The 26,473-nt window shown below is 46.2% G+C and overlaps 1 protein-coding gene across 14 annotated transcripts in view; it reads left to right on the forward strand.

Annotated features, from left to right (window-relative positions):
• The window catches only part of ATP11C (ATPase phospholipid transporting 11C (ATP11C blood group)), a 98,855-nt gene that overhangs the window by 31,784 nt on the left and 40,598 nt on the right, over window positions 1–26,473 (forward strand). For all 14 annotated transcript variants that reach the window (XR_014506962.1, XR_014506963.1, XR_014506964.1 and 11 more), the window contains exons 2-14: window positions 3,053–3,172; window positions 7,791–7,880; window positions 10,763–10,843; window positions 11,024–11,131; window positions 11,773–11,901; window positions 16,577–16,680; window positions 18,631–18,681; window positions 19,024–19,088; window positions 20,244–20,325; window positions 22,581–22,731; window positions 22,841–23,038; window positions 24,997–25,137; window positions 25,400–25,557. Coding sequence is in view for 10 of the 14 variants with exons in the window: in XM_083422422.1 (XP_083278548.1) it covers window positions 3,053–3,172; window positions 7,791–7,880; window positions 10,763–10,843; window positions 11,024–11,131; window positions 11,773–11,901; window positions 16,577–16,680; window positions 18,631–18,681; window positions 19,024–19,088; window positions 20,244–20,325; window positions 22,581–22,731; window positions 22,841–23,038; window positions 24,997–25,137; window positions 25,400–25,557 (1,478 nt within the window). In the remaining 4 variants the exon portion in view is untranslated. The remainder of the gene's footprint in view (window positions 1–3,052; window positions 3,173–7,790; window positions 7,881–10,762; window positions 10,844–11,023; window positions 11,132–11,772; window positions 11,902–16,576; window positions 16,681–18,630; window positions 18,682–19,023; window positions 19,089–20,243; window positions 20,326–22,580; window positions 22,732–22,840; window positions 23,039–24,996; window positions 25,138–25,399; window positions 25,558–26,473) is intronic.

Genomic DNA, 26,473 nt, shown 5'->3' on the forward strand with positions numbered 1-26,473 from the left:
TGTGTGCACAGGACATTTTTAAACTTTGATTTTAAAAAACAAAGCAAAGGGAAAAAGTGTAACCTTTCTGCTTTCTGCCAGAACTGGATGCAGTTCTCCCCTTGTGAGAGGACGAAGCCTGCCAGATTTTGGAACTACCATATTTATCCATGTATAAGACTAGGTGTTTTTCCTAAAAAACAATGTCAAAAATTTGGGGGCGTCATATGCGGATACATCTCCTCCATTTTCTTAAATCGGGGTCCCGAAAAACAGGGGGCGTCTTATACATGGGGGCGTCTTATAGATGGAAAAATACAGTGTCTTCTGTGGTTCTGCTGCAAGGACAGGCCTTTCCCCAGTTTTGTTGAGGGCAGCAATCACAGGTCCACGGAGTGGTAAGAGAGCATGGATCCTCAGGACAGATGGGCAGCAAAGTATCACTCCCTCCAGGAAAGAGCCTGTTACCCAAAGGGTAGATGTTTGGGGGCAGGCTTCTCCAGGACACACCCCCCCATCCCTGGATTTTTAGGAATCACAGCCTGTTCTCTCTCTCTCTCTCTCTCGCTCTCTCTCTCTCTCTCTCTGAGAGAGATCTCTTCTTTGACCATGAATGATGAAAAAAGATCATGTATCCCTAAGGAATACAGTGGTGGAGGGGAAAGTATTGCCCTGATTCACCGTGTACAGTGGTACCTCGGGTTACATACGCTTCAGGTTACAGACTCCGCTAACCCAGAAATATTACCTTGGGTTAAGAACTTCGCTTCAGGATGAGAACAGAAATCGTGCTCCGGCGTTAGCAGGAGGCCCCATTAACTAAAGTGGTGCTTCAGGTTAAGAACTGTTTCAGGTTAGGAACGGACCTCCGGAACGAATTAAGTACGTAACCAGAGGTACCACTGTAATTCAGAGGCTGTGCACACCCCAAGCACGCACATCTGCATGCAACATATAATTTGGCATTTATTCAGCTCCTGGCAAAGATTTGTTCATGGGCTCGACAAGCAGACTTCCACACTGAATTGAAGACCAGGGCTGCAGTTCTTCTTTGCTGTTCAGTGCACCCCTGAAGATGTTTTGAATGGTAAATGTACTGCCAGGCTTATGGCTGCGTCGAGGCCAGGGAATAGTTAGGTTTGGAAGGATTTTCCATTTTATTTCCATCTTCCCCTGCGTGCACTCCCAAAAGAGAGTTTGCGAGGAAGGAAACAGAAATGTGAATTTGCTCTAGAAGCCTCATGGCCCTGGATCATTTTTTATGTCAAGGTCTCTGTACAGAAACTCTCCTTCCCGACACTGGATGCTCCTGGGAATTTCCAGTACAAAGCTCCGGTCAATGATAGATATGTACCTCCAGTTGCATTAATGCTATTTTTAAACTGTCGCCCTCCCCTGCAATAGGAGGAAAATCCTCTCCTTACTACTTGGTTATGAGCAAGGTTTTTCCACACTGGAAGGAACGGAGAAAATGTTGGGTGTGTGACTATCAGAGCTCGGCATATAAAATGCTCTGGAGTATTATCCAATCTCACATCAGTTGATTGTGTTGTATGTGCTTTTTTTGCCGTGACCTACTTTTCTAAAAGTTCTTGCGTGGTCTTCTACATCCTTCTTTGTTTTCCCATTGTTGGAGAAGGTAGATTGGATGGAATGGACTGTGAATTGGATCCGGTATGATGTTACCGGGTTTGTCTTTTATTTTTCATTTTAGGTGGAATATTTTCTATTCTATCCTATTCTATTCTATCCTATCCTATCCTATCCTATTCTATTCTATTCTATTCTTAACTTTTAAAAAAGGAACTTTCACCCACCACGAGCTTGCCTGCCCCCAAATATGCCTGTTGCAGGAGATTGTGGGAGGCAGAGGTTCCGTCTTGCGCCTAAGATTGAGGGGGCCTGGTGTGTGTTGAGTTGTGTCATGTGTGCAATGTGTGCCATACGTCATATACTTGGCAACATCACATTGTTGGGAGGAGGCCACGCATGGAGCCCAGCATGGCACTGCTTGCTCTCTTGCGCTCAGGAGGAGCCAGTCGTTTGGCACCAGCCTCTTCTTTGCCATCCGATATTGAAGGGGCCAAAGACTCCTCCGCCCTTGGGAGTTGATGCGCCTGGTGGGATGTGTTTGGGGGCCTTGCTCTCTTCAGCATGAGTTCTGTGGGATGTACCTAGTGCAGCTGCATTCTGCTGCGGGAGATTAGCCGCCCGTAAAGGGGTATGTTGGTTTCTTGTGGTCTTCTCATTGGAGAACCTCTGATAAGGTTGGAAGAACTCCAGGACTCCCTGGAGCATGCTGGAAATCCTCATTTGCAGAAGATTCTCCCTTAGGAGTCAATTTGTTTTCCTGTTGGAAGACCTGCACTGTGTTGTTCCTCCACTTCTTGGTGCCTTCAGAAGGAAGGGACCATTGAGTGGTCTAATATGGAACTCCCAGGGATATTTGTTTGCTCCCATGTTAAGATAGCATCAAAACGCTGGCTTTCAGTTTTGCCCCAAAGCTCTCCAAGTTACTAATTGCTGCTTTGCTTCCACTGTTGCTCTTAATGTTTTTGTTGTTGCTGCTGCCACATCACTATACACAAATGTGGTTTTTTATTATTTTTATTCTATGCTAATTACTTGTTTTATACTGTTATCTGCCTTGTGGCAGGATATAATGTTTTAAATGAATGAAATAGGTAGCTGGGATATAACTTTAGCAAAACAGCAGCATATGTACATTGTGTACCGCAAGCTCTGAATAGAGTTGTTCTGTACGTTTGGAATGGTAATTTCTTTTTGTGGGACACACGTTCTCTGCACATCTGTGTAATTTCCCAAGAGATTTCCTCACTGACAAACATTAGGAGCGGCTCCCCAAATGCACAAATGATTTGTGTGCATGGAGGGGCCCCTGGCATCCAGTGAATGCCACAAGCCCTTGGGAACATGGAAGCTCCATGGTGTTAATGAGCCCATAGGCTATTGACCTGGGGCACCGAGAGTGCAGAATTCCACAGACACAGAAGCCTGCTTTGCAATATGTTTGGGGGCCTGTGACTTAATCCTCTTCCTCTTCTATTTGCAGCTTGTCGGGGAAGAGAAACGTGTTGGGACTCGAACTGTCCTTGTTGGCCACCATCCGCTTCCCACGCCAGAGGCTTACATTCCGCAGAAGTTCTGCTCTAACCAAATAGTCTCTTCCAAGGTAAGTTTGCCGCATGAATGCTGTTGCGGGAATGGCATGCGAGCTCTTGACAATTCATGTGAGCACCGTAATAACCATGCTTTAATTGCTGCGCCGGCCCACCCGACCTGTTTTTAGCTTCACAACAACCCTGTGGAGTATTTTTTTAGGCAGAAGGGACGTGGCCGGCTGAAGGTCACCCAGCAAGCATCATGGAAGAGTGGAGCAGGTTCTCCTGGTCCTTCATGGTTTAGAGACTCTGCTCATAACCTGCAATACTTAGATCCTGTTCAGGTTACAGTTCTACTCCAGAGTGTGCCGTCAGCAAAAGCAATTTTGTGTTCTGTTACTTTCCCCCCAGACTTGTGTTGAACTTGGGAATCACTCTGACCATCATTAACCTTATGACTTGATAATGAGTTATGAAGATCACTCGCAAGCTGTGCCTGGTTTTTGTTGGGGGGTGGTGGGGTGTCTTTTGTTTAAAGCTTACACTTTGTTAGTGATCCAGCTCATCCACGAGGCCCTCCAGGCATAACAAGAAATCTCTTGCAAAAAGGCAGTCTGTGAGACCCTTTATCAGTCTGGTGCACTTATTCTGCTGCTATTTTGCAGCTCTGTTTGTTACAGCTAAGAATAAAACCTATGCATGAAGGAACTCTTTCCCAATCCTGCAAGGTGTTCCAGTTTTAGAACTGCATGAAACACAAAAGACCCGTAGTTCCTCTTTTGTAGTGTCTTCCGTCTGGCACAAGTAGCCCAGCTAATGGCTTTATTACATGTACGAGTGGGAACTGCAATAAAATGGTACAGAGGGTATTGTCCGGTGTTCCAGCTAACCAACCGTATGTTCTTCCAAGACATCCCATCCGGTTATTATTGTTATTTGATAAATTTGTATGCTGCTCTTCATCCAAAGATCCGAGGGTGGTTTGCAAGACAAAAATACAAAATGATAATTCAAAATACATAATGGAACAACAACAAAAACCCCAATAACCCCGCTCCCACAAATACGTTCAAAAAGCCATAGAAAGTTAATCAGCTCAACACCTGGTTGAAGAGGAACGTTTTTCCCTTGTGCCTAAAGATATGTAATGAAGGCTCCAGACAAGCCTCCATGGGGAAAGCCTTCTGCGAACAAGGAGCCACCACAGAAAAGGCCCTTCTTGAGTTGTCACCTTCCAAACCTCTCCTGGAGGAGGTGGCACATAAAGATGGTGCCTCAGATGGTGGGTAGCAGGGTGGGAGAGAGGGGGAGTCCTTGAGCTATTGCACTTCGCTCTCTTACACACAGACACACACAGAGTTCTCTGGCTCCCCCCGCCCCGCCCCAGTAGACACTGAGCATGGTCAGTCCTCATTGAACTGTTGTGTTGTTGTTGCTGTTCCTGTTGTTGTTATTTTGTCCCCTTGGCTTTTTCTTTCTTGCTTCTTCTTCACCCTTTGGGATTTTTGTTGATCCAACCTCCTCGTTTTCTCAGCCACAGTTCCTCCAAGCACTCGCCATCTGCGCATGCCGTTACAGGGAGTCATATATAGAACCATTTTGGAGCGCTGAAGCTGGTGAAATTTCCAGATAATTAGAAAATACAAAATGATTGTGAATTATACAAGGAGAGCTTGGATAAAATATTAGGGTTGACAACCCTAAATATTTTTTTAATAGCCACAAATCTCCGTTTCTTCTATGCAGCAATATTTGCAAAGCAGAGTGAAAGCATAAATTGCACCCCAGCTTCAATTTTTTATTTTTGTTTTTCAAAAAGAGCTAATGCAAACCAGGCAAGGCACAGCACAAGCTGCACCTCTTGAATCTTTTAATATATTTACTGTTGCATTGACTGGGAAGTCTTTCTCTCATTGTGTGTAGCTCGGAAGGTGGAACAAAAGGCAACAGTTTTTCCAAGCCAGGAAAGCAGGTGGCTGCTATCAGCGGGCAAAAGGGGAGTTGCGTAAAACATCGTGACAACCTCCGCTAGTGGTTGACATTCAGCAGATTCTGTGCATCAACTGCTGTATGTTCCATGTGCCTTTTGTGTGCCGGGAAAAGGTCGGGTTCCCATACCGCTTTCTCTGCTCTGCAAAGCACCCACCTGCACTTTTCACGTGGTCTCGCAAAATGACTCAGTGCAAACTCAGCTTCCCCCACTTGCCATTTAGTGGACGAGCCTGATTGGGGGGGGGGGCTTTCTTGTGGGTGTGGAGCTCCTGGTGCTTGCTGGATCAATTCAGAAGCTTGTCCTTTGAGTGGTGAAAGTCTGGGCTGTGCAGTAGGCAGATGAGAGGATTGACCCTGGAGCTGGACCAACGTAGGAAAGGTTGTCCTTGCCAGGCTAACAAGAGGAGAGTCAGCGGCTACTCCCGATGGACACAGTCATTCCAGCCCTTGGAATCTGTTTACAAGGGAGATGCTGCAACCCGTTGCCCTAATGTCTCACTATATGGGCTGGCGGATCATGGGGCTATCGGTTCTGTGTTCTAGCCCTTGCAGTGCAGAGCTTTCCAAACTGTGTGTCATGACACATTAGCGTGTCGGCTACAGTGTGTAGGTGTGTCACATGAATGCTCCCCATGCTCCTCCTGGGGCCGGAAAGGGGTTAATTTAACCTCCAGTTTGCTAGTAAAACTGAATTACTATGTCGTGAAATATGCATGTCTAAAAAGTGTGTCACCAACAGGAAAAGTTTGGGAAGCTCTGCAGTAGCACAAGAGAGGAGTTGTTGTTGTTATTAAATCTGTATACCACCCTTCATCCATACATTTCAGGGCAGTTCACAAAATAATAATAATATTATAATAATAATAAATAATTTTTATTTATACCCCGCCCTCCCCGACCAGAACCGGGCTCAGGGCAGCTAACACCAATAGAATTACAATAAAACATAATAGGAAACAAAAAACAAAAAACCCCCAGTTAATTAAAATAGGGGTTAAAATACCATTTAAAATGCAGCCCCATTTTAGTAGCAGCCCATTAATCAAAACCATAAGGGGAGGGAAACATAAGGGTCAGATTGAGTCCAAACCAAAGGCCAGGCGGAATAGCTCTGACTTGCAGGCTCTGCAGAAAGATGTCAAGTCCCGCAGGGCCTGAGTCTCTTGTGACAGAGTGTTCCATGAAGTCGGGGCCAGTACTGAAAAGGCCCTGGCCCTAGTTGAGACCAATCTAATCACCTTGCGGCTCAGGACCTCCAAAGTGTTGTTATCCTTAAGGTCCTCCGCAGGACATACCAGGAGAGGTGGTCCCATAGGTACGAGGGACCAAGATAAAAACTACAGAATAAAAACAAGATTGGCTGGCCTAGAAGTGGCATACCCCCTCCTCTGTTAATTCCCACAACCACCCTGTGAGGAAGCCGCGGCTGAGAGGCAGTGACTGGCTCTAGGTCAACCCAGGGAGCTTCATGTTCGAGTGGGGATTCGAACCCTGGCCTCCCAGGTCCTGACCTAACACTCTTAGCTGCTGTGCCACCCTGGCTCTCACTGCACTGTGAGGGAGACCTCAACATTTCTGAAGGCTATACTATTGATCTGTAGCTTGAGAAGACCCGAACGGGTTGGGATTCTGTAAGCCAGTGGAGGTCCCGTCCCACTGTGACTTGGTATTGTTGAGTCAGAGGAGGAGCCAAGAGGTTGTATCAAATGCATACCTTGCCAGAGGTATGTTTGGCAGCCTTTCGTTTTGAACCAAGCGACTGAAGACGCAGTGCATTTTGCCATTACATTTGGAAGCACTTTCTGATGTTTAAGTCCTGGTGCTTCTTCAGCAATGCAGAGGCAGTAGCTGGCCCTCAAGGCTGCCTTCCCCACTTCACCTCACCTTATTTCAAGCTGGCTTGTGTGTGCGGGAGAGACAGGGAAAATGCCGCCCCCTTTAAACCTTCACATCTCTTGTTTCTGGCACTAGAATTTTTGAGTGGGGTTATGCGCCAAACCTTTTGCAAACGCTGGCGTAAGACCCACGGGACACGGCCCATACAAATGAAAGGAGGAAAACCAACGTTTCTGAGTGGGTAGCAAAGCAAGCTCTTCACGGAGCAAGATGCTTATTTCTTTCCGTTGGAAATGACACCAAAGGGGTGTGTGGATGTGTGTGCATGCATGCCCATTATAATTGTTTGCCCCTTTAAAAGCCACCCTTTTTATATTTATAGACAGAGATAGATAGACAGACAGACAGACAGACAGACAGACATATTGAACAGATGATAGGTACCCCAATTTTGGTTCGGTCTTCAGAGGCAGGGCTGGCCCACTCCACCCATGAGGGAAGGTGAGGCGACCACCTCAGGCAGCCGAATCCAGAGGGGCAGCAGATCCAGCCTCTGAGGATTGCATCGCCCACAGCCCCTCCAGTACCATCTCCACAGCAGCCTCTTGGCAAATAGGAGGCACTTCAGGTTTCCTTCCACCCTCGTTCCCATTTTAGATCTTTATTCTCCCATTGTTCCTGATGTAGTTCCTTGACCCTCACTTCTTCCCTGGTGGGGGGTGGTTTGTGTGTGTGTGTGTGTGTGCCATTTTCTGGTTAGCTTCAGGTGCCAAAATGTCTCAGGGCAACCCTGTTCAGAAGAGGCCATTGCTGGTCGAAGTCTTGGTTCATACCTGCCTCTTTTGCTTTTTTGCCCCACAGTACACTGTCTGGAATTTTCTTCCAAAGAATCTCTTTGAACAGTTCCGAAGAATTGCCAACTTTTACTTCCTTATCATTTTCCTTGTACAGGTAAGGCTGCTTTAGAAAAAGCAATGAAGGTGAGGGAGAATGTTGCTGGTGTGTGTGTTTAAGTACCAGTCATTGAAATGTTTCAATGCCATCCTTCTAAAATAAAGACTCTTTTTTTCAAGGCATAAGTTAGTGGGTTCGTGTTTAGAGAACACGACAACAATGGTGTCATTTGCTCCAGCCTAGAGACACTACATTATATAGCTGCTTCTCTTCAATGGTCAAAGATGCGTCATCCCCTCCCTCCTGCACACACAACAGCTTGTGATGAGGCCCCCAAATACCTCCCTGTTACGTTGCCTAGATGCTACACAAATGCAGAAGTAAATTTCTGAGTGTGCATTTCTTTGTGGGTAGGCGAATAGCAACCACAGATGTGGGCTGTGTCCTTTTCACTTCTGCTTTCTGATTAAAGAGGCTAGAGCTGAATCAGGAGACTCTTTAAAAAAATAAAATCAAAAGCAAGCTGAAATTCTGCAGACCAACCGTTTCAGGGAAGGAAAGTAGGGGAGTGGGTTCAGCTTCTGTTGATGTCGGATGGGTTTTCAGTGTTTCAGCGTTTTTTTTAAAAAAGGGCTCTTGATCTGCAGCACTGGGCACCAGCCACTGCTCTTGGGCAGCATATCTGCTGACGTATATTAAAAGCACTCACTATTGTAGACGGAGGAGAGCATCTTGGCCCATTCCTCATAAGCCTGAACCTTCCTCAGACTTTGCTAAATGGAGTACGTTGAATTCGCCACTGCTGCTGCCTGCGTTTCCTGGCGATTGCATCTTGCCTGCTTTGAAGACAGAGTGCTTTGCCAATTTGCATCTCATCCTTGTGTCAGGGGCAGAGGCATTAATGATCTCTGAGGAAGTAGCTCCAGCTAATTTACATGACAATGCTAAGATGGCATCGCCCCATCTTCCAGATAACTGTAGAATCCTGATCTGAGCAGTCGGGGCTGGTTGTGAAATGTATAACCTTGCTTATGTACCAGGCTAACCGGCCGCCACTTCCACTTCCTTGGGTGGTGTGGTTCAGCTTGCCAGGAGCAACAAATTCAACAGGAATCTCCCCAGTGCGCGTGGGGCTTTAACTTGGAACAGGTTGGAACAAAGGCTATATTTAACTTGAAACAAATCAAAATAGCGCCACTAGGGACGGATGCGGTTTTCTCTCTCAGTTCCAGTGCTGTGCAGTTTTGGAAGAAATATCAGTGAATTGCATACAGCTGATTTTTGCCCAGAGTTGACCCGTCATGGTCAATATCAGCGGGTCTACTCTGAGTAAAAGTTACTTGAAAACTTGGCCATGGAGAGGTGTGTGTGAATTATCACACTGTGATAAAAAAAACAAAAAACCCAGCTGACTATCTTCTGAAGCAGAACACCCCCGTGAAAAATCTCATGGCTACCTATTTGTACCAAACCTCCCATTGCCCCCACCCCAGTTAGCCATTACCATAGGAAAGAAATTAATGTTATATTCAAATGTTTGGCATTGCATTACAAAAGCATTGCTCCTGTGCCAGGCATTAGTAGAGCCTGGCAGTTAAAGGCATGGAACCCGTCAAATCCACCTACCCACCAATGTGTGTGTTCATTGTTCCACAAGAGGCTTTTTCTTGTGAAGACTGTGCAGCTTTAAACACATGCCATAATAAATCCATTACAGTGCGGTCTTGCACATGTTTACTGTGAAGTATGTCCCGCTTTCTTTAACGAGGCTTATTCCCAGGTAAGGGTGTGTAGCTAGCAGCCTTAGTCTTTTAAGGGTGCTGCAACATTTTTTTAAAGTGTCTGTTTGTTGTAATAACATAGCTAACCCTCATAATTCAAACATAGTTGTGTCTGTCAATGGCTTCTGGCCACAGTAGCTATGCTCTGTCTCCACGGTCAGAAGCATAAATGTCTCTGAATATAATTTTCTGGAAGCCACGGGAGGGGAGAGGGCTCTTGTACTCAGGTCCTGCTTGCAGGTTGGTTGACCTCTGAGAGAACAGGATGCTGGGCTAGATGGGCCACTGACCTGATCCAGCGGGCTCTCCTTATATTCTTATCATTCCGAGTGCCAAATACTTTTATCGCTGGAGTAGCTTGGACCACTGGAATAGCTGTTCTAGTGAACAGACTTCCTGGAGCATGAACTGAGCTCTTGAGCAAATGTGCATGTGTGTGACAAACCTCCATTTACAGTGCAAGCTTAGCACATACTTGATATCAACTGCCTATCTGTAGCAGAAGGCTCTGAAGAGCTCAATCAGCCTTGGGTCCCCAGATGTTTCTGGGATAAGATTCCTGTCACTCTCAGCCAGTTTGAACAGGTATGCTGCTGTTTGCAGCCCGACAACATCTGGAGAATCAAAACTGAAGAGTGTTGGCTTCGAAGAAATGAGTTCTTTACTACTACTACTACTAATAATAATACACACTTGGATTCACATGGCAGGATATATAATGGAAAAGGATGCATTCAGACGTCACATTATTCTATTTGGACACCCAAAGAGATCCCTTCACAAGCTCTTCATAGCAAGAAAGTGGGCATGAAGAATATACATGGGTGCTTTTCTTCTTATCTGGAAGACACCTCTGCCATTTGAATGAATGGGAAACTTTGCCACATCATTCTCAAAACTTACTAGGCACTTGCTACCAGTCATTCACCACATGCTATAAAACAGAAGTACGAATGCATTATTGTACAGAAAAAATTGCACATAAACAGATGCAGTTCATTAAAAAGCAATGACATGCGCACTCTGGTGTTTTCCTGTGTTTTCCATGTTGCAGCGTCAGTTTACGTTTGTTGCTTATAAAAGCTGAGGACATCAAACCAGCAAATATCCTTTTCTTTAATTCTCCCCCAATAACTTGCCTTTCCCCCTCTTCTGCAGGTCATAGTAGACACACCAACCAGCCCCGTCACGAGCGGACTTCCTCTATTCTTTGTTATTACCATTACAGCTATTAAACAGGTACTTGTGTTCTCCCCCTTCCCCCCCAAAAAAGTAAATGGAAAAAGAGGATTGTCAACTTAGAGCTCTGCTAAATACCTGAGGAAAGGCTCTCCCTCACCTCTTTTTTCTTTGTTTCCCTTTCTCTTGTTCCTTGATTGTGATGACTTCCGCCCCCTGCTCCCTAATTTATCCCTCCAGGGTTATGAGGATTGGCTGCGGCACAGGGCTGACAAAGAAGTAAACAAAAGCACCGTCCTGGTGATCGAGGATGCAAAGCAAGTGAAGAAGGAGTGCGAAGGAATCAAGGTGTGGTATGAAAGAGGGGAGCAAGCTTTCGAGGCACTGGGAAGCTCCAGGGAGCCTGTAGCGAAAGGCGGGGGGTGGGGGGTGAGTGCAGGGAGAGTTGTTATTAAAACCTTGACTTCGTGCTTGCTGATGGACTCCAGCTGGTCCCCACTGGCTGGTTGGGGTGGCTGAGAATGGGCTGAAGCACTTGTGTGTTTTGTAGCAAAGACGAGCGAGGTTTCTGCACGTTGGAAATGGTTTGGGGCCTTGCCTTTAACCACAGGGAGCCACAGGCAGCAAGGAGTTCTGTGCAGGCGAGTGAGCAAGCTTGGTGGAGGAGACAGATCTTCATCCCTCCTCTGCCATTCCACTTGGCAGAAGGCTTTTTCCTCTTCTGTAATGCAGCACGATTGTGACTTGTGTGAAGGCTACGTTCTGGGGATGGAGGCAGGAATGTGTGTACCCTGCATGAGCCCCCCCCACCCTGCTCCCAGCACGACAGAGAGCTTTTAGATTTAGAGGTCTTCTTTGCTTCTTTGTTGTTGATTTATATCAATAAAGCCTTTTCAGCTGAAGAGTGGTGGGGGGGTGATGCTCTAAATAAGTACATCTAAGGAAACATTTCTGCAGCACGTTGACATTTATTTGTTCTGGTCTTTAAGGTTGGCGACATAGTAGAAGTAAAGTCTGATGAAACCTTCCCATGCGACCTGATCTTCCTCGCATCAACTCACAAGGACGGGTGTTGTTATGTCACTACAGCTAGTTTGGATGGAGAATCAAATGTCAAGGTAACAGAATGGGTAAACAGCACATCTGACCTGCAGCCCTTTTATCTTCACTAAGCTTTGAAGCGGTAAATCTTGGCTTTCCAAAGCTTTGACACGGCGCAGTCTCTAGGCTGCGAATCAAGAGTGACTGACTATGCGTACCTGTCACACAAAGGAAAGTGAAATGCATTCCCTTTCAGCCATGCTCTCTTCCCAACTTGCTAATTCTATATGACAGGATATTTTTGTGCTGGGGAGCGTATGGTCATGCGTGGCCCTCACAGAGCTACACCACAGTCCTTCTCTCATGAGCGGCAGGCTCCTATCTGGTCCACAGCTTACATGGGATTATAAGAGCGTGCCTTTTGGGTGAGATGAAAGGTTCAGCATCCTGTTTTCTGTGAGGGCAGATCCGGTGGCGTAGGAAGGTGGCTGCAGTCCATCCCCAGGTGTCATCACTGAGGGGGGTGACCACGGGGCCTGGCCTGCAGTGCACCTGAGCTACACGTCTCTCTTGGGGAATGACGCAGTGGCTCGGGCCCCTGCAGGCTCCACACTGCCTGAAACGGCAACATGGGGCTTGTGGACTCCATGGAGGTTCTGCACAGCATGCTTTGCCCTGGCTTACCCTGCCCCGTGGGCGGCTTGCCCTGTCCCTGGGTGCAGGGCATTTGTGCCGCCCCGGGTGCCCAAGCAGCTAGCTATGCCACTGGGCAGATCAAGCCACCACACCCCTTTTGGGGATGCAGCTGCGCCTTGTCTCTGAATGTGGATTTCTCCAATAGCCACTGATGGAGCGCCTTCTCCATTCAATGCAAAGGTGGATAAACCATGGGATTCATGCAACCTTCACAGGTCTTCCATGCAGCCAGCCACAGATGCATGAGCCACCCACCACTGCCAAATTCACCACCCACGAGTGAATTTTGCTGTCTGGCAGGGGTGTGCCTAATGAACTGCTGCTTGATGGACTGAGGCAGGGGTCAGCAACCTTTTTCATCCGTGGGCCGGTCCACTGCCCCTCAGACCATGTGGGGGGCTGGACTATATTTTGAGGGGGGGAATGAACAAATAACCCAGAGATGCATTTTAAATGAAAGCACACATTCTACTCATGTAAAAACACACTGATTCCCCGACCGTCTGTGGGCCGGATTGAGAAGGCGATTGGGCCGCATCCGGCCCACGGGCCTTAGGTTGCCTACCCCTGCCGCTGAGGGGATCATGATTGCCATGGGAGTCATCCCTGAGCACCTTCCTCCAAATGTAAATTGCACTTCTCTTGGCCCACCCAGTTACTGTTATGCAGGCTGGGCAGAGTGAGATCTTTTGCCACTGGTGTGTGTTGGGAGCAGCTGCACTTCTCAGTCTCAGCAGGGAGACCTCTGGAAAGTCGTGTGTGTGCGCGCGCATGCCCCAGCCGCGCAATTGGCATGTGGCCCTCAAGCACCCACTCCCTGCAGCCTATTATGATATCACAAAAATATAAAATAAAACTGGAAATAGTTGGTGCCATTGTGAGCACACATTTGCCCTGCAAAAAGGCAGAAATCAGTTAAATCAAAAGTCTGAAAGGCAGCCATGCTTCTGAATAGCAGTTCCTGGAAGCCAAGGGCTCCTGAGCTCCTCTTCTGCTCCCTGGTCTTGCACAGGCAGCTGGTTGGCCAGAACAAGAACAGGATGCTAGACTAGATGGGCAATGGGCCTGATCCACCAGGCGCTTCTCGTGTTAAATGAGGGAAGGCTTAGGTTTATCTCTAGGTGAACAACTAATCAATTTTACTATCTGCCCATTTTTAATACAGTGGTGCCTCGCAAGACGAAAAGAATCCGTTCCGCGAGTCTCTTTGTCTTGCGGTTTTTTCCGTCTTGCGAAGCAAGCCCATTAGCGGATTAGCGCTATTAGCGGTTTAGCGGCTATTAGCGGCTATTAAAGGCTTAAGGGATTAGCGGATTAGCTGCTAAAAGGCTATTAGCAGCTATTAAAGGCTTAAGGGATTAGCGGATTAGCTGCTAAAAGGCTATTAGCGATTTAGATCAGCTGATAAGCGGCTTAGATCAGCTGTTAAGCGGCTTAGGGGCTTGGGAAAAAGGGGGGAGGGGGGAAAAAACCCCAGGGATCGCAAGACATTTTTGTCTTGCGAAGCAAGCCCATAGCAAATTCGTTTTGCGAAGCACCTCCAAAACGGAAAACCCTTTCGTCTAGCGGGTTTTCCGTCTTGCGAGGCATTCGTCTTGCGGGGCACCACTGTATTTGTACAAAATACCATTTTTAAAATACAATAGCGCCTCTGTGTATGTTATACACTGTCTCGGTAATAGCTATTGAAACGCAGGTATATCTGTCGTTCTGAAGGTTCGATATTTTGATCTTACTTCATATGCAATATGATTCATAACATGAAGTCTGGCTGATAATAGCAGTAAGATCTCCCATCCTATGATTTACTGTTTCAGATTTCCTTTTGAAGGATAACAGAGCCTGGGACCATTATTCTATGGAAGATTGTCTGTTTGCCTGTCTGTCTGTCTGTCTGTCTGTCCGTCTGTCTTTCTCTCTCTCTCTCTCTCTCTCGTGCATGTACACACGCACCCAGCCGTATGAACCATTCCATTTTCTGTACATTGCCAGATAAAATATCATTGAACTTTGGTGTGCATGTGTGTGTGAGAGAGAGACATTATAACATAATAGAACACTGGTGTTTTTCTGGCACATGGTTAAACTATGGCATACACACTCATAGGAGGCGGTGATGGCCTTGGATGTTTTTAAAAGAGGATCAGACAAATTCACAGGCGATAGGACTGCCAGTGGCCACTAGGCGCAATGGCTATGCTCTTTTCCCATGCTCGGAGTCAGTGTTCTTCTGAACACCGGTTGCTGGAAACCACAAAAGTGAGGAGTGCTCATGTCCTGCTTACACGATTCCTGTTGTCATCTGATTGGCCACTCTAAGAACAGGATGCTGGACTGGAGTGGCCACTGGTGTGATCTAGCCAGCTCATCGTCTTCTCATCAACTGTTACCGCAAGCAAGTCATGCTGATTCTCCCCTCACACACACACACTCTTTCCCCCCTTCAACTTTCCTCCAAAGCATGTCCTGTATCTTGTTTTGCAAGAACAAGGTGCAACAGGATGTGCCTGAGAAGGAATGTACTTAAAATGTTTAATGAGCTTTTTCTATAAATCTTTGGCAAGGAAGCGCAAAGCCCAAGAGCTTAACCTCCAAGTTGTGAAAATGCCTGTGCTTTTAATGCCATTCATCATCTCCCACCGTTGATGCAATAGAGCTGTTTCTCATCCAGCTTGAAACGAGGAAAATTTAGAGATAACGAGCTAGGGAAGCATCTGGGTGAGTTTTGTTTATGAAGATGGATCACAGCAGTGTCTCCTGCTGACAGAAGTGATTTACAACACCCGAGTAGTGTCTAGAAATAGAACCTCTTAAATGGAGAATTTTAAACCCTTTGTCTGCTTTCTAATTTAATCAAGAAGTATCTGCGTAGCCAGGGATGCCTAGAATAGCTCTCCCTCCTCCACTGACATTTAATTCTCTCACCCGATTACCTTTGAGAGATCCTAGGCCAGCACTCAGGGGAACAGGGAACACAGAACACCTGTTGGAGCACCTGCAGCTTTTCATGAAACCTGGAGAAGCTGATGGATTGTTTTTCAACAGGTCTCTGGAATCAACCTATTAGGCCACGGATGGGAAACCTGTAGCTGTTGCTAGACTCCAGCTCCCATCATCCCTGCTCCATGGCCAATCACTGATGGGAGCCGGAGTCCAACAGCAGCTAAGAGGTCACAGGTTCCCCATCCTTGAATTAAGATTTTGTTCAGCGTGGAAAGCTAGTATACGGCAGTGCATGAGCTATCAAGAGTAAGCTGCTCAACTGGAACTGCAACCCCACAAGGAGGAGACAAGCATCTATTTCGCATAGGATCTATCTGTAAATTTCCAGCTTATTTCTATATTGTAGGAGCAAATAATTGGCTCAACGTGCATTTTAATTTAGTAGGTTTACTGAGTTGGTTAGTTACTGAAGCACTTGTGTCTTGCTTTATGCCAAAAGGGTTCTTGTGGTAGCTTGCAAATAGGTTCATTATTTTGTATTTATAAAAGGTATTTATATACCACCTGTTCTTAGAATATAGCATGGCAGTGCATAGCAATTATATACAGTAAAATATAAAAAAATGGTTAAAATGACTGGCTAATTGAAGATTTTTTAAGCAGCTGCATAGACCTGTTGATGTAAAAATATCTCCAGGAAAGTCAAAAGTGAGGGTGCCTGCTGAGTCTGTGTTGGAAGAGCATTCCACAGCGTAAGACGGATGACGCTACATGCCCAGTTTCTAGTGGGTGTCACGTCAAGCCTCTGTAACACAGGAAGCAGCCAGCCGCGCTCCTCTGGATGATCTCACTGATCGAGCTGGGATAAAAGGCCTTTAAAAACCCAGCAATAAAATTACAGCTAACGCAGCAGTAGCGATAGTAATAATGAGCCTCTCGAAGATGGCTAAAACACAGATCAGCTAAAACCAATTCCTAGTAGCATTTCCAGCAATCAAAGCACCGCATGAGTTCTGTAGCTTGTTAGAATCGCCCACTGTGCAAAACGGTCTGTGTACTCTAGGGACAGTAAACAGCTGCTTAACGGATTTTGCATTTCCGTCTCCCTTCTAGACTCACTACACTGTGCAGGATACTGCCAAACTCCATACATGCCAAGCCATAAATTGCCTTACTGCTACAATAGAATGTGAACAGCCTCAGCCAGACCTCTACAAGTAAGTTCTGAAACGCAACGTTTATTTCCTTGCCTTTTTTTTTTTTTTTGAGGCACGCACCACCTTGTTTCTGTCTTGTCCCAGGACTGGGCTCATGAGTTGGGCTTTGAGGTGCATGGTAGGTTCTGCTTCGACTGCGTCAAAGCTTTCTGTTTGCTATTTTATTTGCATTAACCAGCTGCGAGCTGGATCTGCACCATTTCCTGGGAGATCAGGCAGCCAGGATTGGCGATTAGGATCATATCTTGTTGGTCCATCTTGCTCACAGTTGTGTACACTGACAGGCAGCATCTGTCTGTCTTAAAACAGCATCTTGGTGGCCATCTGTCATGGATGCTTTAGGGGGTTGGACTAGATGATCCTTGGGTCCCACCCAACTTTAAGATTATGTTTCTATGATCTCTGCAGGGTTTCAAACAAAGATCTTTCCCAACCCTGCCTGAAGGTGCTAGGGACTGAACCTGGTACCTTCTGCATTCAGTGCAGTTGCTAAATGACCCTTCTCATGTGAGATTATCTCTTTTTGAGAATTCGATTCATTCCCGAATTTAGAGTTGTTGATCTCCTTTCCCCATATGAGCAAGTTGACTGTGCTTCATTATATTCTGAAATTGATCCTGGTCTAATTGCCCTTAGGCAAATGTCGAACAAGTCCCTTTCCATCCATTGGCCTGCCTGACCAGTTGCCACTCCCCCCTCCCCTTTCTCATGCATGGGAGGGAGGGACCGGCCCCTTTCCCTGGCCTGCTATTGATTCTCCTTCCCTTGTACTCTTCCCTCCTCCCAAATGTGTCATGTCTTTGAGCTCACAGCCCATAAACGGGTTAAAGGCAGACTCTGCCTTTTTAATCTTTTTCTGCAGCATCTAGCAAATGCAGGCGCTTGGTAGATGTGCGTTTAGCAAATGCTAGGGAGGATGGTGGGTTGGAGACTGACGAATAACTGCTTGTAAAATAAATGCCTTAAAACATGGTTCTCACAAATTTAGTCTCTGGCACTTTTGTGCCATATATATATCTCCATCCATCCATCCACCCATCCATCCATCCCCATCGTTCCTTCCTTATCCTTCTCGGTAGTGGCACCCACCCCATGGGTGGCTCCCACCAGATATTAAGGAGATGAGTAATAATGTAACATTAGGAACTATCCGATGGCAGCCCTGTATAGGGAAGCTTTTTAAGGTTTAATGTCTTGCTATGTTTTTATATCTGATGGGAGCTGCCCAGAGTAACTTATTGGTGAATAACTCACTGGATTTGCATAGCACACAGTGTACAAATGTTTGGAACAGGGTGGGAGAACCTTAATCAGCCTGAGGCCTCATTCCACCATGGTCCAGCTTCTGGGAGCTGTGTGGCCGTGATAGGTGGGGCCACAGGTAAAGTGGGTGGAGCGGCAAATGTGGCTTTCAACTTTCTACAGTAAGTTACCTTCCTGACAGGCCAGCCATTTCTACACACAAGCACACTGCACAACCATCCCCTTCCTCCACCTAGGGAAGAAATAATGCCTTATCACAGTTCCGGGCCACAAAACCTTTTTATTCTTCTTTTTATTACGCATATTGTGTTTTTATATTGTAATTCCATGTTGTGAGCCATCCTGAGAACTAAGGAGGAAGGGTGGTATACTATTTTAATAAACAAACAAAAGTAAATAAAATCTCTGATGAGAAGCCAGGTGAGGGGTGTGGCCTGGAGAACGGTGTGGCCTTGGAAATCCCCAAGGGCCGAATAGGGAGGCTTGGAGGGCCACATTTGGGGCCCCCAGGGATGAGATTCCCCACCACTGCTTTGTGGGACAGGTGTTTCTCAGAGCTCTGCAGTCCTTACCCACCTTTGCTTTTCTCTCCCCACCTCTTTTGTTCATTGATAATTTGCGGCGGCTCTCCTACAAATTACCAGCAGCGCTTAATAAGCAACCTCTTGTGCCCATCTCTCATTGCAGGTTTGTGGGCCGAATTACCATCTACAAGGACGGTCAAGAGCCAGTAGCCAGGTTAGTCAGCTGTTTTGTTAGTTCATTATCCCTATGCTTTGTTTCGTAATTAATTAGCTGGCCTCTTGTCGCCTCCCTAAAGGCTATTGCTGACATCAGCAGCTTGATGTTTGACTGCTCTCTATCCCTTGCACTGATTTTTCACTTTCCCTGCACATTAATGAAACCGTCTTAGTGGGGTTGTCTTGCTTCCCCCTTACCATTGCCATATTAGTTGATATTTTCAAAATGCATCTTCTCTCTCTCTCTCTCTCTCTCTCCCCCCCCTCCCCCTCTCCCCCTCTCCCTCTCCCCACCCTTCTTTCCTTTTGTAAGTGGCCTAATAGTCTGACTTCATTCTAGGGCACTGGGTCCCGAGAACCTGTTGCTGAAGGGAGCGACATTAAAAAACACTCCTAGGATCTATGGTAAGCAACTGTTTGACATTTTCCAGTTTATTTCAGCAATGCTTATTATTATTACCAAGAGGGACCCACCTGCTTATCTCAACGCCTGGGAGGACCCGTTGGGAAAAAGGATGAAATCTCAAATTTGTGTGGTGTTTATTTCCTGCCCCAAACAAAAGTTTTGGGCTGGGTTCCTATGCATATTTAATCACTAGTAACACACATTTTAAATTAGTGGGATTTACTTTTGACTTAAGGGCTCACTCAGGCAACCTTTTTAAATGGGCACTCATCTTGGTTTGAGAGGGACTTGGGTGGCGCTGTGGGTTAAACCACAGAGCCTAGGATTTGCCGATCAGCAGGTCTGCGTTTCGAATCCCCACGGCGGGGTGAGCTCCCGTTGCTCGGTCCCTGCTCCTGCCAACCTAGCAGTTTGAAAGCACGTCAAAGTGCAAGTAGATAAATAGGTACCACTCCGGCGGGAAGGTAAACGGCATTTCTGTGCACTGCTCTGGTTCGCCAAAAACGGCTTGGTCATGCTGGCCACATGACCCGGAAGCTGTACGCCGGCTCCCTCGGCCAATTAAGCGAGATGAGCTTTACCTTTACCATCTTGGTTTGCTTGCACAAAGCATGCACAGTGGTTGGATGATGTCTGATCTTTATTCTGATTTGCTTGCAGGGTCTTACCCCATTTCTCAGTGCATTTAATGGGTTTTTCAGATCTTACCCCATTTCCCAGTGCATTTCCCCATCACTTCCCTAAGCGCAAAGAGTGATTAAAAAAGAAAAGGAAAATTCTTAAGCAGATTTGTTGTGCCAGTGCAATAGAGCACTTTAATCTGCTTGAACTGGCCAAACCCAAATTTCTGGTTTGAATTCCTCTCCCAAAATAACTTGACAGTCAGGAGGCAACCACAAGGTTGTACTTCTTCTTCTATCCTGAGCTTAAGCTCATCAACTGTGACTTCATTTTCAACCAAGTGAGAATGATTCTTCCATGCAGAATGAACTGTTTATTACATTTATTATGTCTCTGACTACCAGTTGCTGTGGAACATGAGTGAGCCTATGTACTTGCCTACGTGGACTGGTCATTGTGAAACTTCCTTCCTAGGAAGGAGCAGGTAGGTGAATGTTTTCAGGGCGTTTCACTGGTGGCTTTGATTTTTGTAGGAGTCGCAGTCTATACTGGAATGGAAACCAAAATGGCTTTGAACTACCAAGGAAAATCCCAGAAGCGATCTGCAGTTGAAAAGTAGGTTATCTGGACATATTGTAAATCTCTTTTGAGTCAACTGTTGTTTAATTGGATTGTGTATATAGTACTTCAACTTTCTTCCTTTGTCTCAGACACACCCAGTGTTGGAAACTGAGATATGAAAGCCAGGAGCTAAGGCGCAACAATGGAATGTCTAGGTGCACTTTTTTTTTTAACAAGAAAGCAATGCTGAAATTGAATGCACTGCAGCTAAAATACTATGCTAATTTTTCACATGGTCTAGTCCAGCGGTCTGCAACCTGCGGCTCCGGAGCCGCATGTGGTTCTTTTACACCTTTGCCGTGGCTCTGGGGCGGATACTAGTGAGGGGAGGAGGCACATTGTGTGCCCCGACACTCCCCACTGTGGCGGGCGCTGTACTGGCTGTGACGTCGCATGGGGGCGGTGCGTGCGTTAGTCACGCACCGTCCCGACGTCACCTTCCTGGTTTTGCAGCTCCCAGGTTTTTTTTCTTCTGGAACAGGTACAAGTGGCTCTTTTTGTCTTAAAGGTTGCAGACCCCTGGTCTAGTCCTTCCCCTGTGCACGCACCCCCCAATATTCTTGTGAGGATCCTTTCTCAAGTCTTCAGAGAGTAGCTGGAAGTGGGCAAGCAGAAAAAAGCTCCTTCTTTCCTTCCAACAGTGGCAGTTTTAATCTGAAATCTTAGGGGCGGTATTGCTCCCAGAGCTCAGAAACTGCTCATGCTAATGAAATCCCCTGTTGCAAAATGTGCCTAGAAAAATGGGAGTTTCGAGCATGGCACATGCTGAAGAAAAGCCCAGCTTTGTGGCGGTGACACATTCCGTATTTGCCCGAATATAATGTACATCTTAATTTTCGCAACGTAATTTGGCCAAAAAAGGCCAAATTAGATTCGAGTAAATATGGTATTTGTAAAATTGAAGAGGGATGGTAATCTACACCCCCCCCCACGCCCTGTATAAGACATGTGCTGTGTGTGAAAGGGTAAGGTTGGACTGGACAAACATGTGCCATGTCCTTCTCTGCATGCCTTCCAAATCCCTACCAGCAGAACAAGGCATTCTGGAGGTGGGAAAGGCTTTAGCCAGCCCAGGATTCATTGGATCCCGAACTGGATTGCTGATAATGCGGCAGTCATCCTGCCCCTACCTTGAATCTGGGGCCCCCAGGTGGTCTCACCTCTTTGTAAATCCACAACACTTGTTTTCCTCCCTGGAATTTCTATAGAAATTAACTGGAGTGCCTCAGTGGCTGTGTTTAGGAGCTATTGTATCCCTCAGCTGTTTCAAAGTCCTGCCAGGCCTCCCTGTTTTGCACTCCACTCTGTTCTGGCCAAGGCATGCCCACCCGCAAATCACCTGACATCATGTATGTATGACCATATGTATGTAACGACGACAACACAGGGCTTCGATTGGCTTCTCGCCCCAGTCAGGTTTAAACTTCAAATGTTAAATAATTCTTTTTCGTCCTTTAAAATTGTAAACTGCCTTGGGTTCTTTGCCAGAAAGGCAGCATATAAATGCACTGAATAAATAAACGATTGAATCACATGTGGGCAGGTTGGCAGGAGGCTGTGCTGAACCAAAAGTGTCTTCTGCAGCACAGGTGACCAGCTGATCAACAGGACTTCAGAGCACTATGCATGGGTCTCTCCACGGTGCTCTCCTGCCTGGCCATCATGAATGCTTCAGCTGAGAATCATGCATTGCAGGGGGTTGGGCTTAGATGATCCTTAGAGTCCCTTGCAACTCTGCAGTTCTATGATTCTATGATTGTAAGTGCTTCAAAGCGTCATGTCACTTAACTGATGAGCGGGCAGCTGTACCTACCCATCAGCTTTGGCATGGGGGGTTAGGGGAGTTCCAGTCCCCCTCCCCTGCTAAGGTTTACATCAACATTTTGGATTAAGACCAGAAATAAATAGGTGTCCAGTTCAGTACCTCCCCCGCCCCCCAATATTCTCTGACATCTGTCTCAAGGTAGCAGTCTGGCCAGTGCATCTTCTATCAGCTGCATGTCTCCAACGCTTTTCAAAAGAGAGCCTCACAGATGCATGAGCGTAATGTGGTTTAATTCAAGTGAGGGGTCTAATGCCGGTGCAATTCTCTTGAAACAAGGCTGGATGGCTGCAAAACCTTGGGGGGTATTGTACCCTTATAAGTCTTGGAATTGTTTATTTCAGGTCTCTACCAGCATAGAGTTTTCCCACTGCTTGCGTAATACTATAAACCACTGTGATTCTTTTTTAACACTTTGCCTTTCCAGATCGATCAACATGTTCTTGATCGTTTATTTATGCATTCTTGTGGGCAAGGCTATAATATGCACAACTCTTAAGTACGTCTGGCAAAGCGTTCCATTTCACGATGAGCCTTGGTACAACCAGAGAACCCAAAAGGACAAAGAAGCCTTCAAGGTAACTGGGCTTGCTTCAGCTTTGATTGCCACCGCCGCTGTATTCGTTAGCGTTTGCCCTTGTGTACTTTTTAGAACAACAGTCCAGTCAATCTTTCTGTTCTCTCTAGCTCTTAAAAATGTTCACCGATTTCCTGTCCTTCATGGTTCTCTTCAATTTCATCATCCCTGTCTCCATGTACGTGACAGTTGAGATGCAGAAATTCCTGGGCTCCTTCTTCATTTCATGGGACAAAGAGATGTATGATGCGAGCTGCAATGAAGGAGCCTTGGTGAACACCTCTGACCTCAATGAAGAGCTGGGCCAGGTCAGTAGCATCTCGTTTCCTTTTTCTCACCTTTCCCTCCTCCCCACTGCAGTTAGTGTCTTACAATCTGTTGGTCCAAGTTAAAATGATACAACTACCGCTGTATTGAATTTTGGTGAGAACTGACCTGAAGCGTCAGCAGTGACATGGGTTTTCCAGAAAAATCCAAACTGGAAAATTTCCCCAAGGTAAAATTGGACTGATTTTTAAATGCTAATCAGAGTAATTTGCTTGGGAAGTTTTCAGATTGCATTGGAGAAGCTGCCGATGCCATGGAGAGTGAGTGATCTGCTTCAGCAAGTTAATTGTCCTTGTTATTTATAAGTAATGCTAAAAACTCACACTGTGCTAAGCTTCACTAATACTGAATCTGCAGTCGGCATCCATTCATTCTTCCAAATGTCCTTGTGGAACAACAGATTTTCTGCAGAAAAATTAAGTACCAGCCCACAACACTGTGTGTAGATCGGAACATAATAATCCTTCAGAGCTCACATTTTTTTCACTAAAGTTCTGGACTCAAAAAAGAACTGACTGCTTAACCCTGACAACTCAGTCCTGTTTGGAAGTAAGTCTTTCTGAATTCAATGAGGCTTACTCGTGCGGTTAGGGTTGTAGCCCAAATCAATTTAGAATTGCTTCCAAGCTCCAAAATACTGAGAGCTCAAGATTTGACCATCAATCCAAGTAGAAGATCACCTTTACTTTGATATTCCATTAGCATTCTCTTCTCAGTTAGATCCTGTTTATTTCTGCCCTCCCTAATGAGAACAATGCAGCTATAGAAAAGCATATTGCAACTATCAAAACAAAAGAAAGCACGGCTTGGTTGTGAAACAAGCAGAGCAAACATGTCAGGGAGAAGATAGTAGATTTCCTGCCAGTGCGGTGGCTCTAAAAGGCCGTTTAGCCAGCCAAGACGTAATAATCTGGCCTTAACAGAACCTGAAACTTCTAGGTTCTCGTGTTCCTTTCAACACAGGATTTCTTTTTAGAGTATTTAAATATGTATTAGCGCTAAAGATTGATTCTTTGGGCCCCTGAGTGCTGGATGCTATAATTAGCCTCACTAAGCAGGATTTGCATGCTTGTTACCATGCAGGGAAATGTCAGGCTCCCAATCCCATGCTGTGCACATGTCAGCTGATCCTCCTAGTCGTGCTGCTTTTAATTTTTAAAATCGCTTCTTCTCCTCCTTTTGCAGCGGGACTGTTTTTCTTGCAAATAGAAACTTGGTTTGACTTTTTTGTTTTTCCCTTTCTTGGGCAGCTGGGCTTCACTGCTTGCTGCTGTGTAAGGCATGGCTCAGCAGCTAGAAGATCTCAGCCAAATTCTCCCTCCTAAGGGCCTGTCTTCTCCCATCTGGGGAGGGAATGGGTTCTCTGTGAGGTGGACTTGCCAGTAGGCCACTTGGAGGGATGGAGCCTTGGTTCTCCACCCTTTGCTTCAGGGATGGGAAACTTGTCTCCCTCCAGACTGCAGGGCTCCCACAGTTTTCAGCCTCAGGCAACACAGCCAGGGATCAGTGCTGATGGAAGATGTAGCTCAACTCTGCTTTCCTTCCATTTTCCAAGTGGCTCTCCAAGAAAATTAGTTTCTGGCCAGGAACGTGAAAACAACTAACTTGCTTGCTCACCTGGACAGTGAGACGAAGCTAGATCATCACGGGGGGGGGGGGGGGGACACCAGTGTATATCTGTCTTTGAAGAATGAGCAGGATAAAAATGAAAACAGTGTAAAGAACCAGGGGCCATTGCTGCAGGAAATGTGAGGCATAAATCAGAATGTAACAGGCATGTTTTAATTTTAGCATTCAAGCCACTTCCTAAAGCGTTTTATGTCTTAACACATATATAAAAGTGAAGCGGGCCTACTTTTGCTATAGATGCCACCGGTTGGGGAAAGAGCAAAGGGTTTTGTTTCTCGTTAACTGGGAACCATTTCTCTTTTTCTTTTAGGTTGAGTATGTGTTTTCTGATAAAACGGGGACTTTAACAGAAAACACAATGGAGTTCATTGAGTGCAGCATTGACGGCTACAAGTATGGTGATTCCATTACAGAGGTTGATGGATTGAAGGGTCATGGAAAAGCAGATAAGGTAAGCATCCAGTGCAGGGCAGCCCAACTTCCTGTACCAAGAGGGCTGCAAGAGTACGTAGACAAGCTTTTGGAAGTGTGGGCTGCACACTGTCTTGTCGTGGGAGGGTGGGGGGTGGGTGGAGCAAGACTAAAATTTGACTGCTGTTGCACTGGAAGCTGCTGGTCCTGTGATGATGTCTCCATGTTTCTTCCTTGTATCCCTGGAACAGGAAGCCTGCTTGCTAACGTTCTCGTTTCCTTTTGTTACATCCCTTCCCCAGAACCGTGAAGAGCTGTTCCTTCGTGCTTTGTGTCTCTGCCACACAGTTCAGGTCCAGCAGAAAGACGAAATGGATTCAGGGGGGTCGCAGACAGGCAGCACGAGCAAGTATGTTGCCGCTTCCCCAGACGAGATTGCTTTGCTGCAAGGAGCTCAAAAGTAAGGATGGCTTCGGAGGCAAGGCCACTCTCTTCCCAGTACATCTATCTTCCCACTCAGTTATACTGAACGGTACACAAATGTTCCTCGTGAGGCCATTATGCTCACAGGTGGACACTCTCCATTTTTGGATACTGAGAGTGGTAAAGAAAATATTGCTGAAACTGCCTGGTGAAATTTGGCTTAAAGATGTTTGCGGTTGTTGGGGGGTCTGGCTGTAGGTTTCCGTGACCTAGGCCATGCTTTGGAATTCCCTTGATGCATGGGCTATGCTAGGAGCCACCATGGCTGGGCACCTGCTGAAGCTCAGAATTGCAGGGAGGCTCACCTGACAGGAGGAAGTCCTGCCATTTTGGTACCCACTGGTCTGGTCTGGTCAGAGGTATTGTGCATACTCTCTCTGTCAAAACCAGTCCGAGGAACATCTCAGAATCCCTAGACTTCCCTAGTATCCCCAGATGTTTCCTTGGCCCATTTCCCTCCTGCCTTTTTCCATTTACCCCATGATGGTGGAAAGCAAGGGCAGCTGGACTCCAAAGTCCCGTCAGCCACAATAGCTGTTGTCATGTAGTCATGGATGATGGGAGCTGTAATTCAACAACATCAGGAGGGTAACAGAAGAGGAAGGATTATTTTGACCAAGATGTGTCCTTTGCCTACAGGCATTTGATCTGTTTGTTTGAGGATTATTTTGTGGTTTACCCCCTTCTTTTTAAATTGTATTTTATCTGCTGCATCTGTCAGGTCTTTTAATTTTTTGTTTTTGTTTTAAATTGCTTGGGACAACTCTAATTGGATTTTATGGTTTATAAAAATTGTTGTAAGCCAACGGATGCAAATAGGACCATAGGGTTGCAACCTGCAAAGACATACAATGAATAGACCCTTTGAACCCATGCTCATCAATTCCAGCTGG

The sequence above is a fragment of the Podarcis tiliguerta genome (assembly GCF_965153285.1).
Source record: "Podarcis tiliguerta genome assembly, chromosome: Z".
Taxonomy (NCBI): domain Eukaryota; kingdom Metazoa; phylum Chordata; class Lepidosauria; order Squamata; family Lacertidae; genus Podarcis; species Podarcis tiliguerta.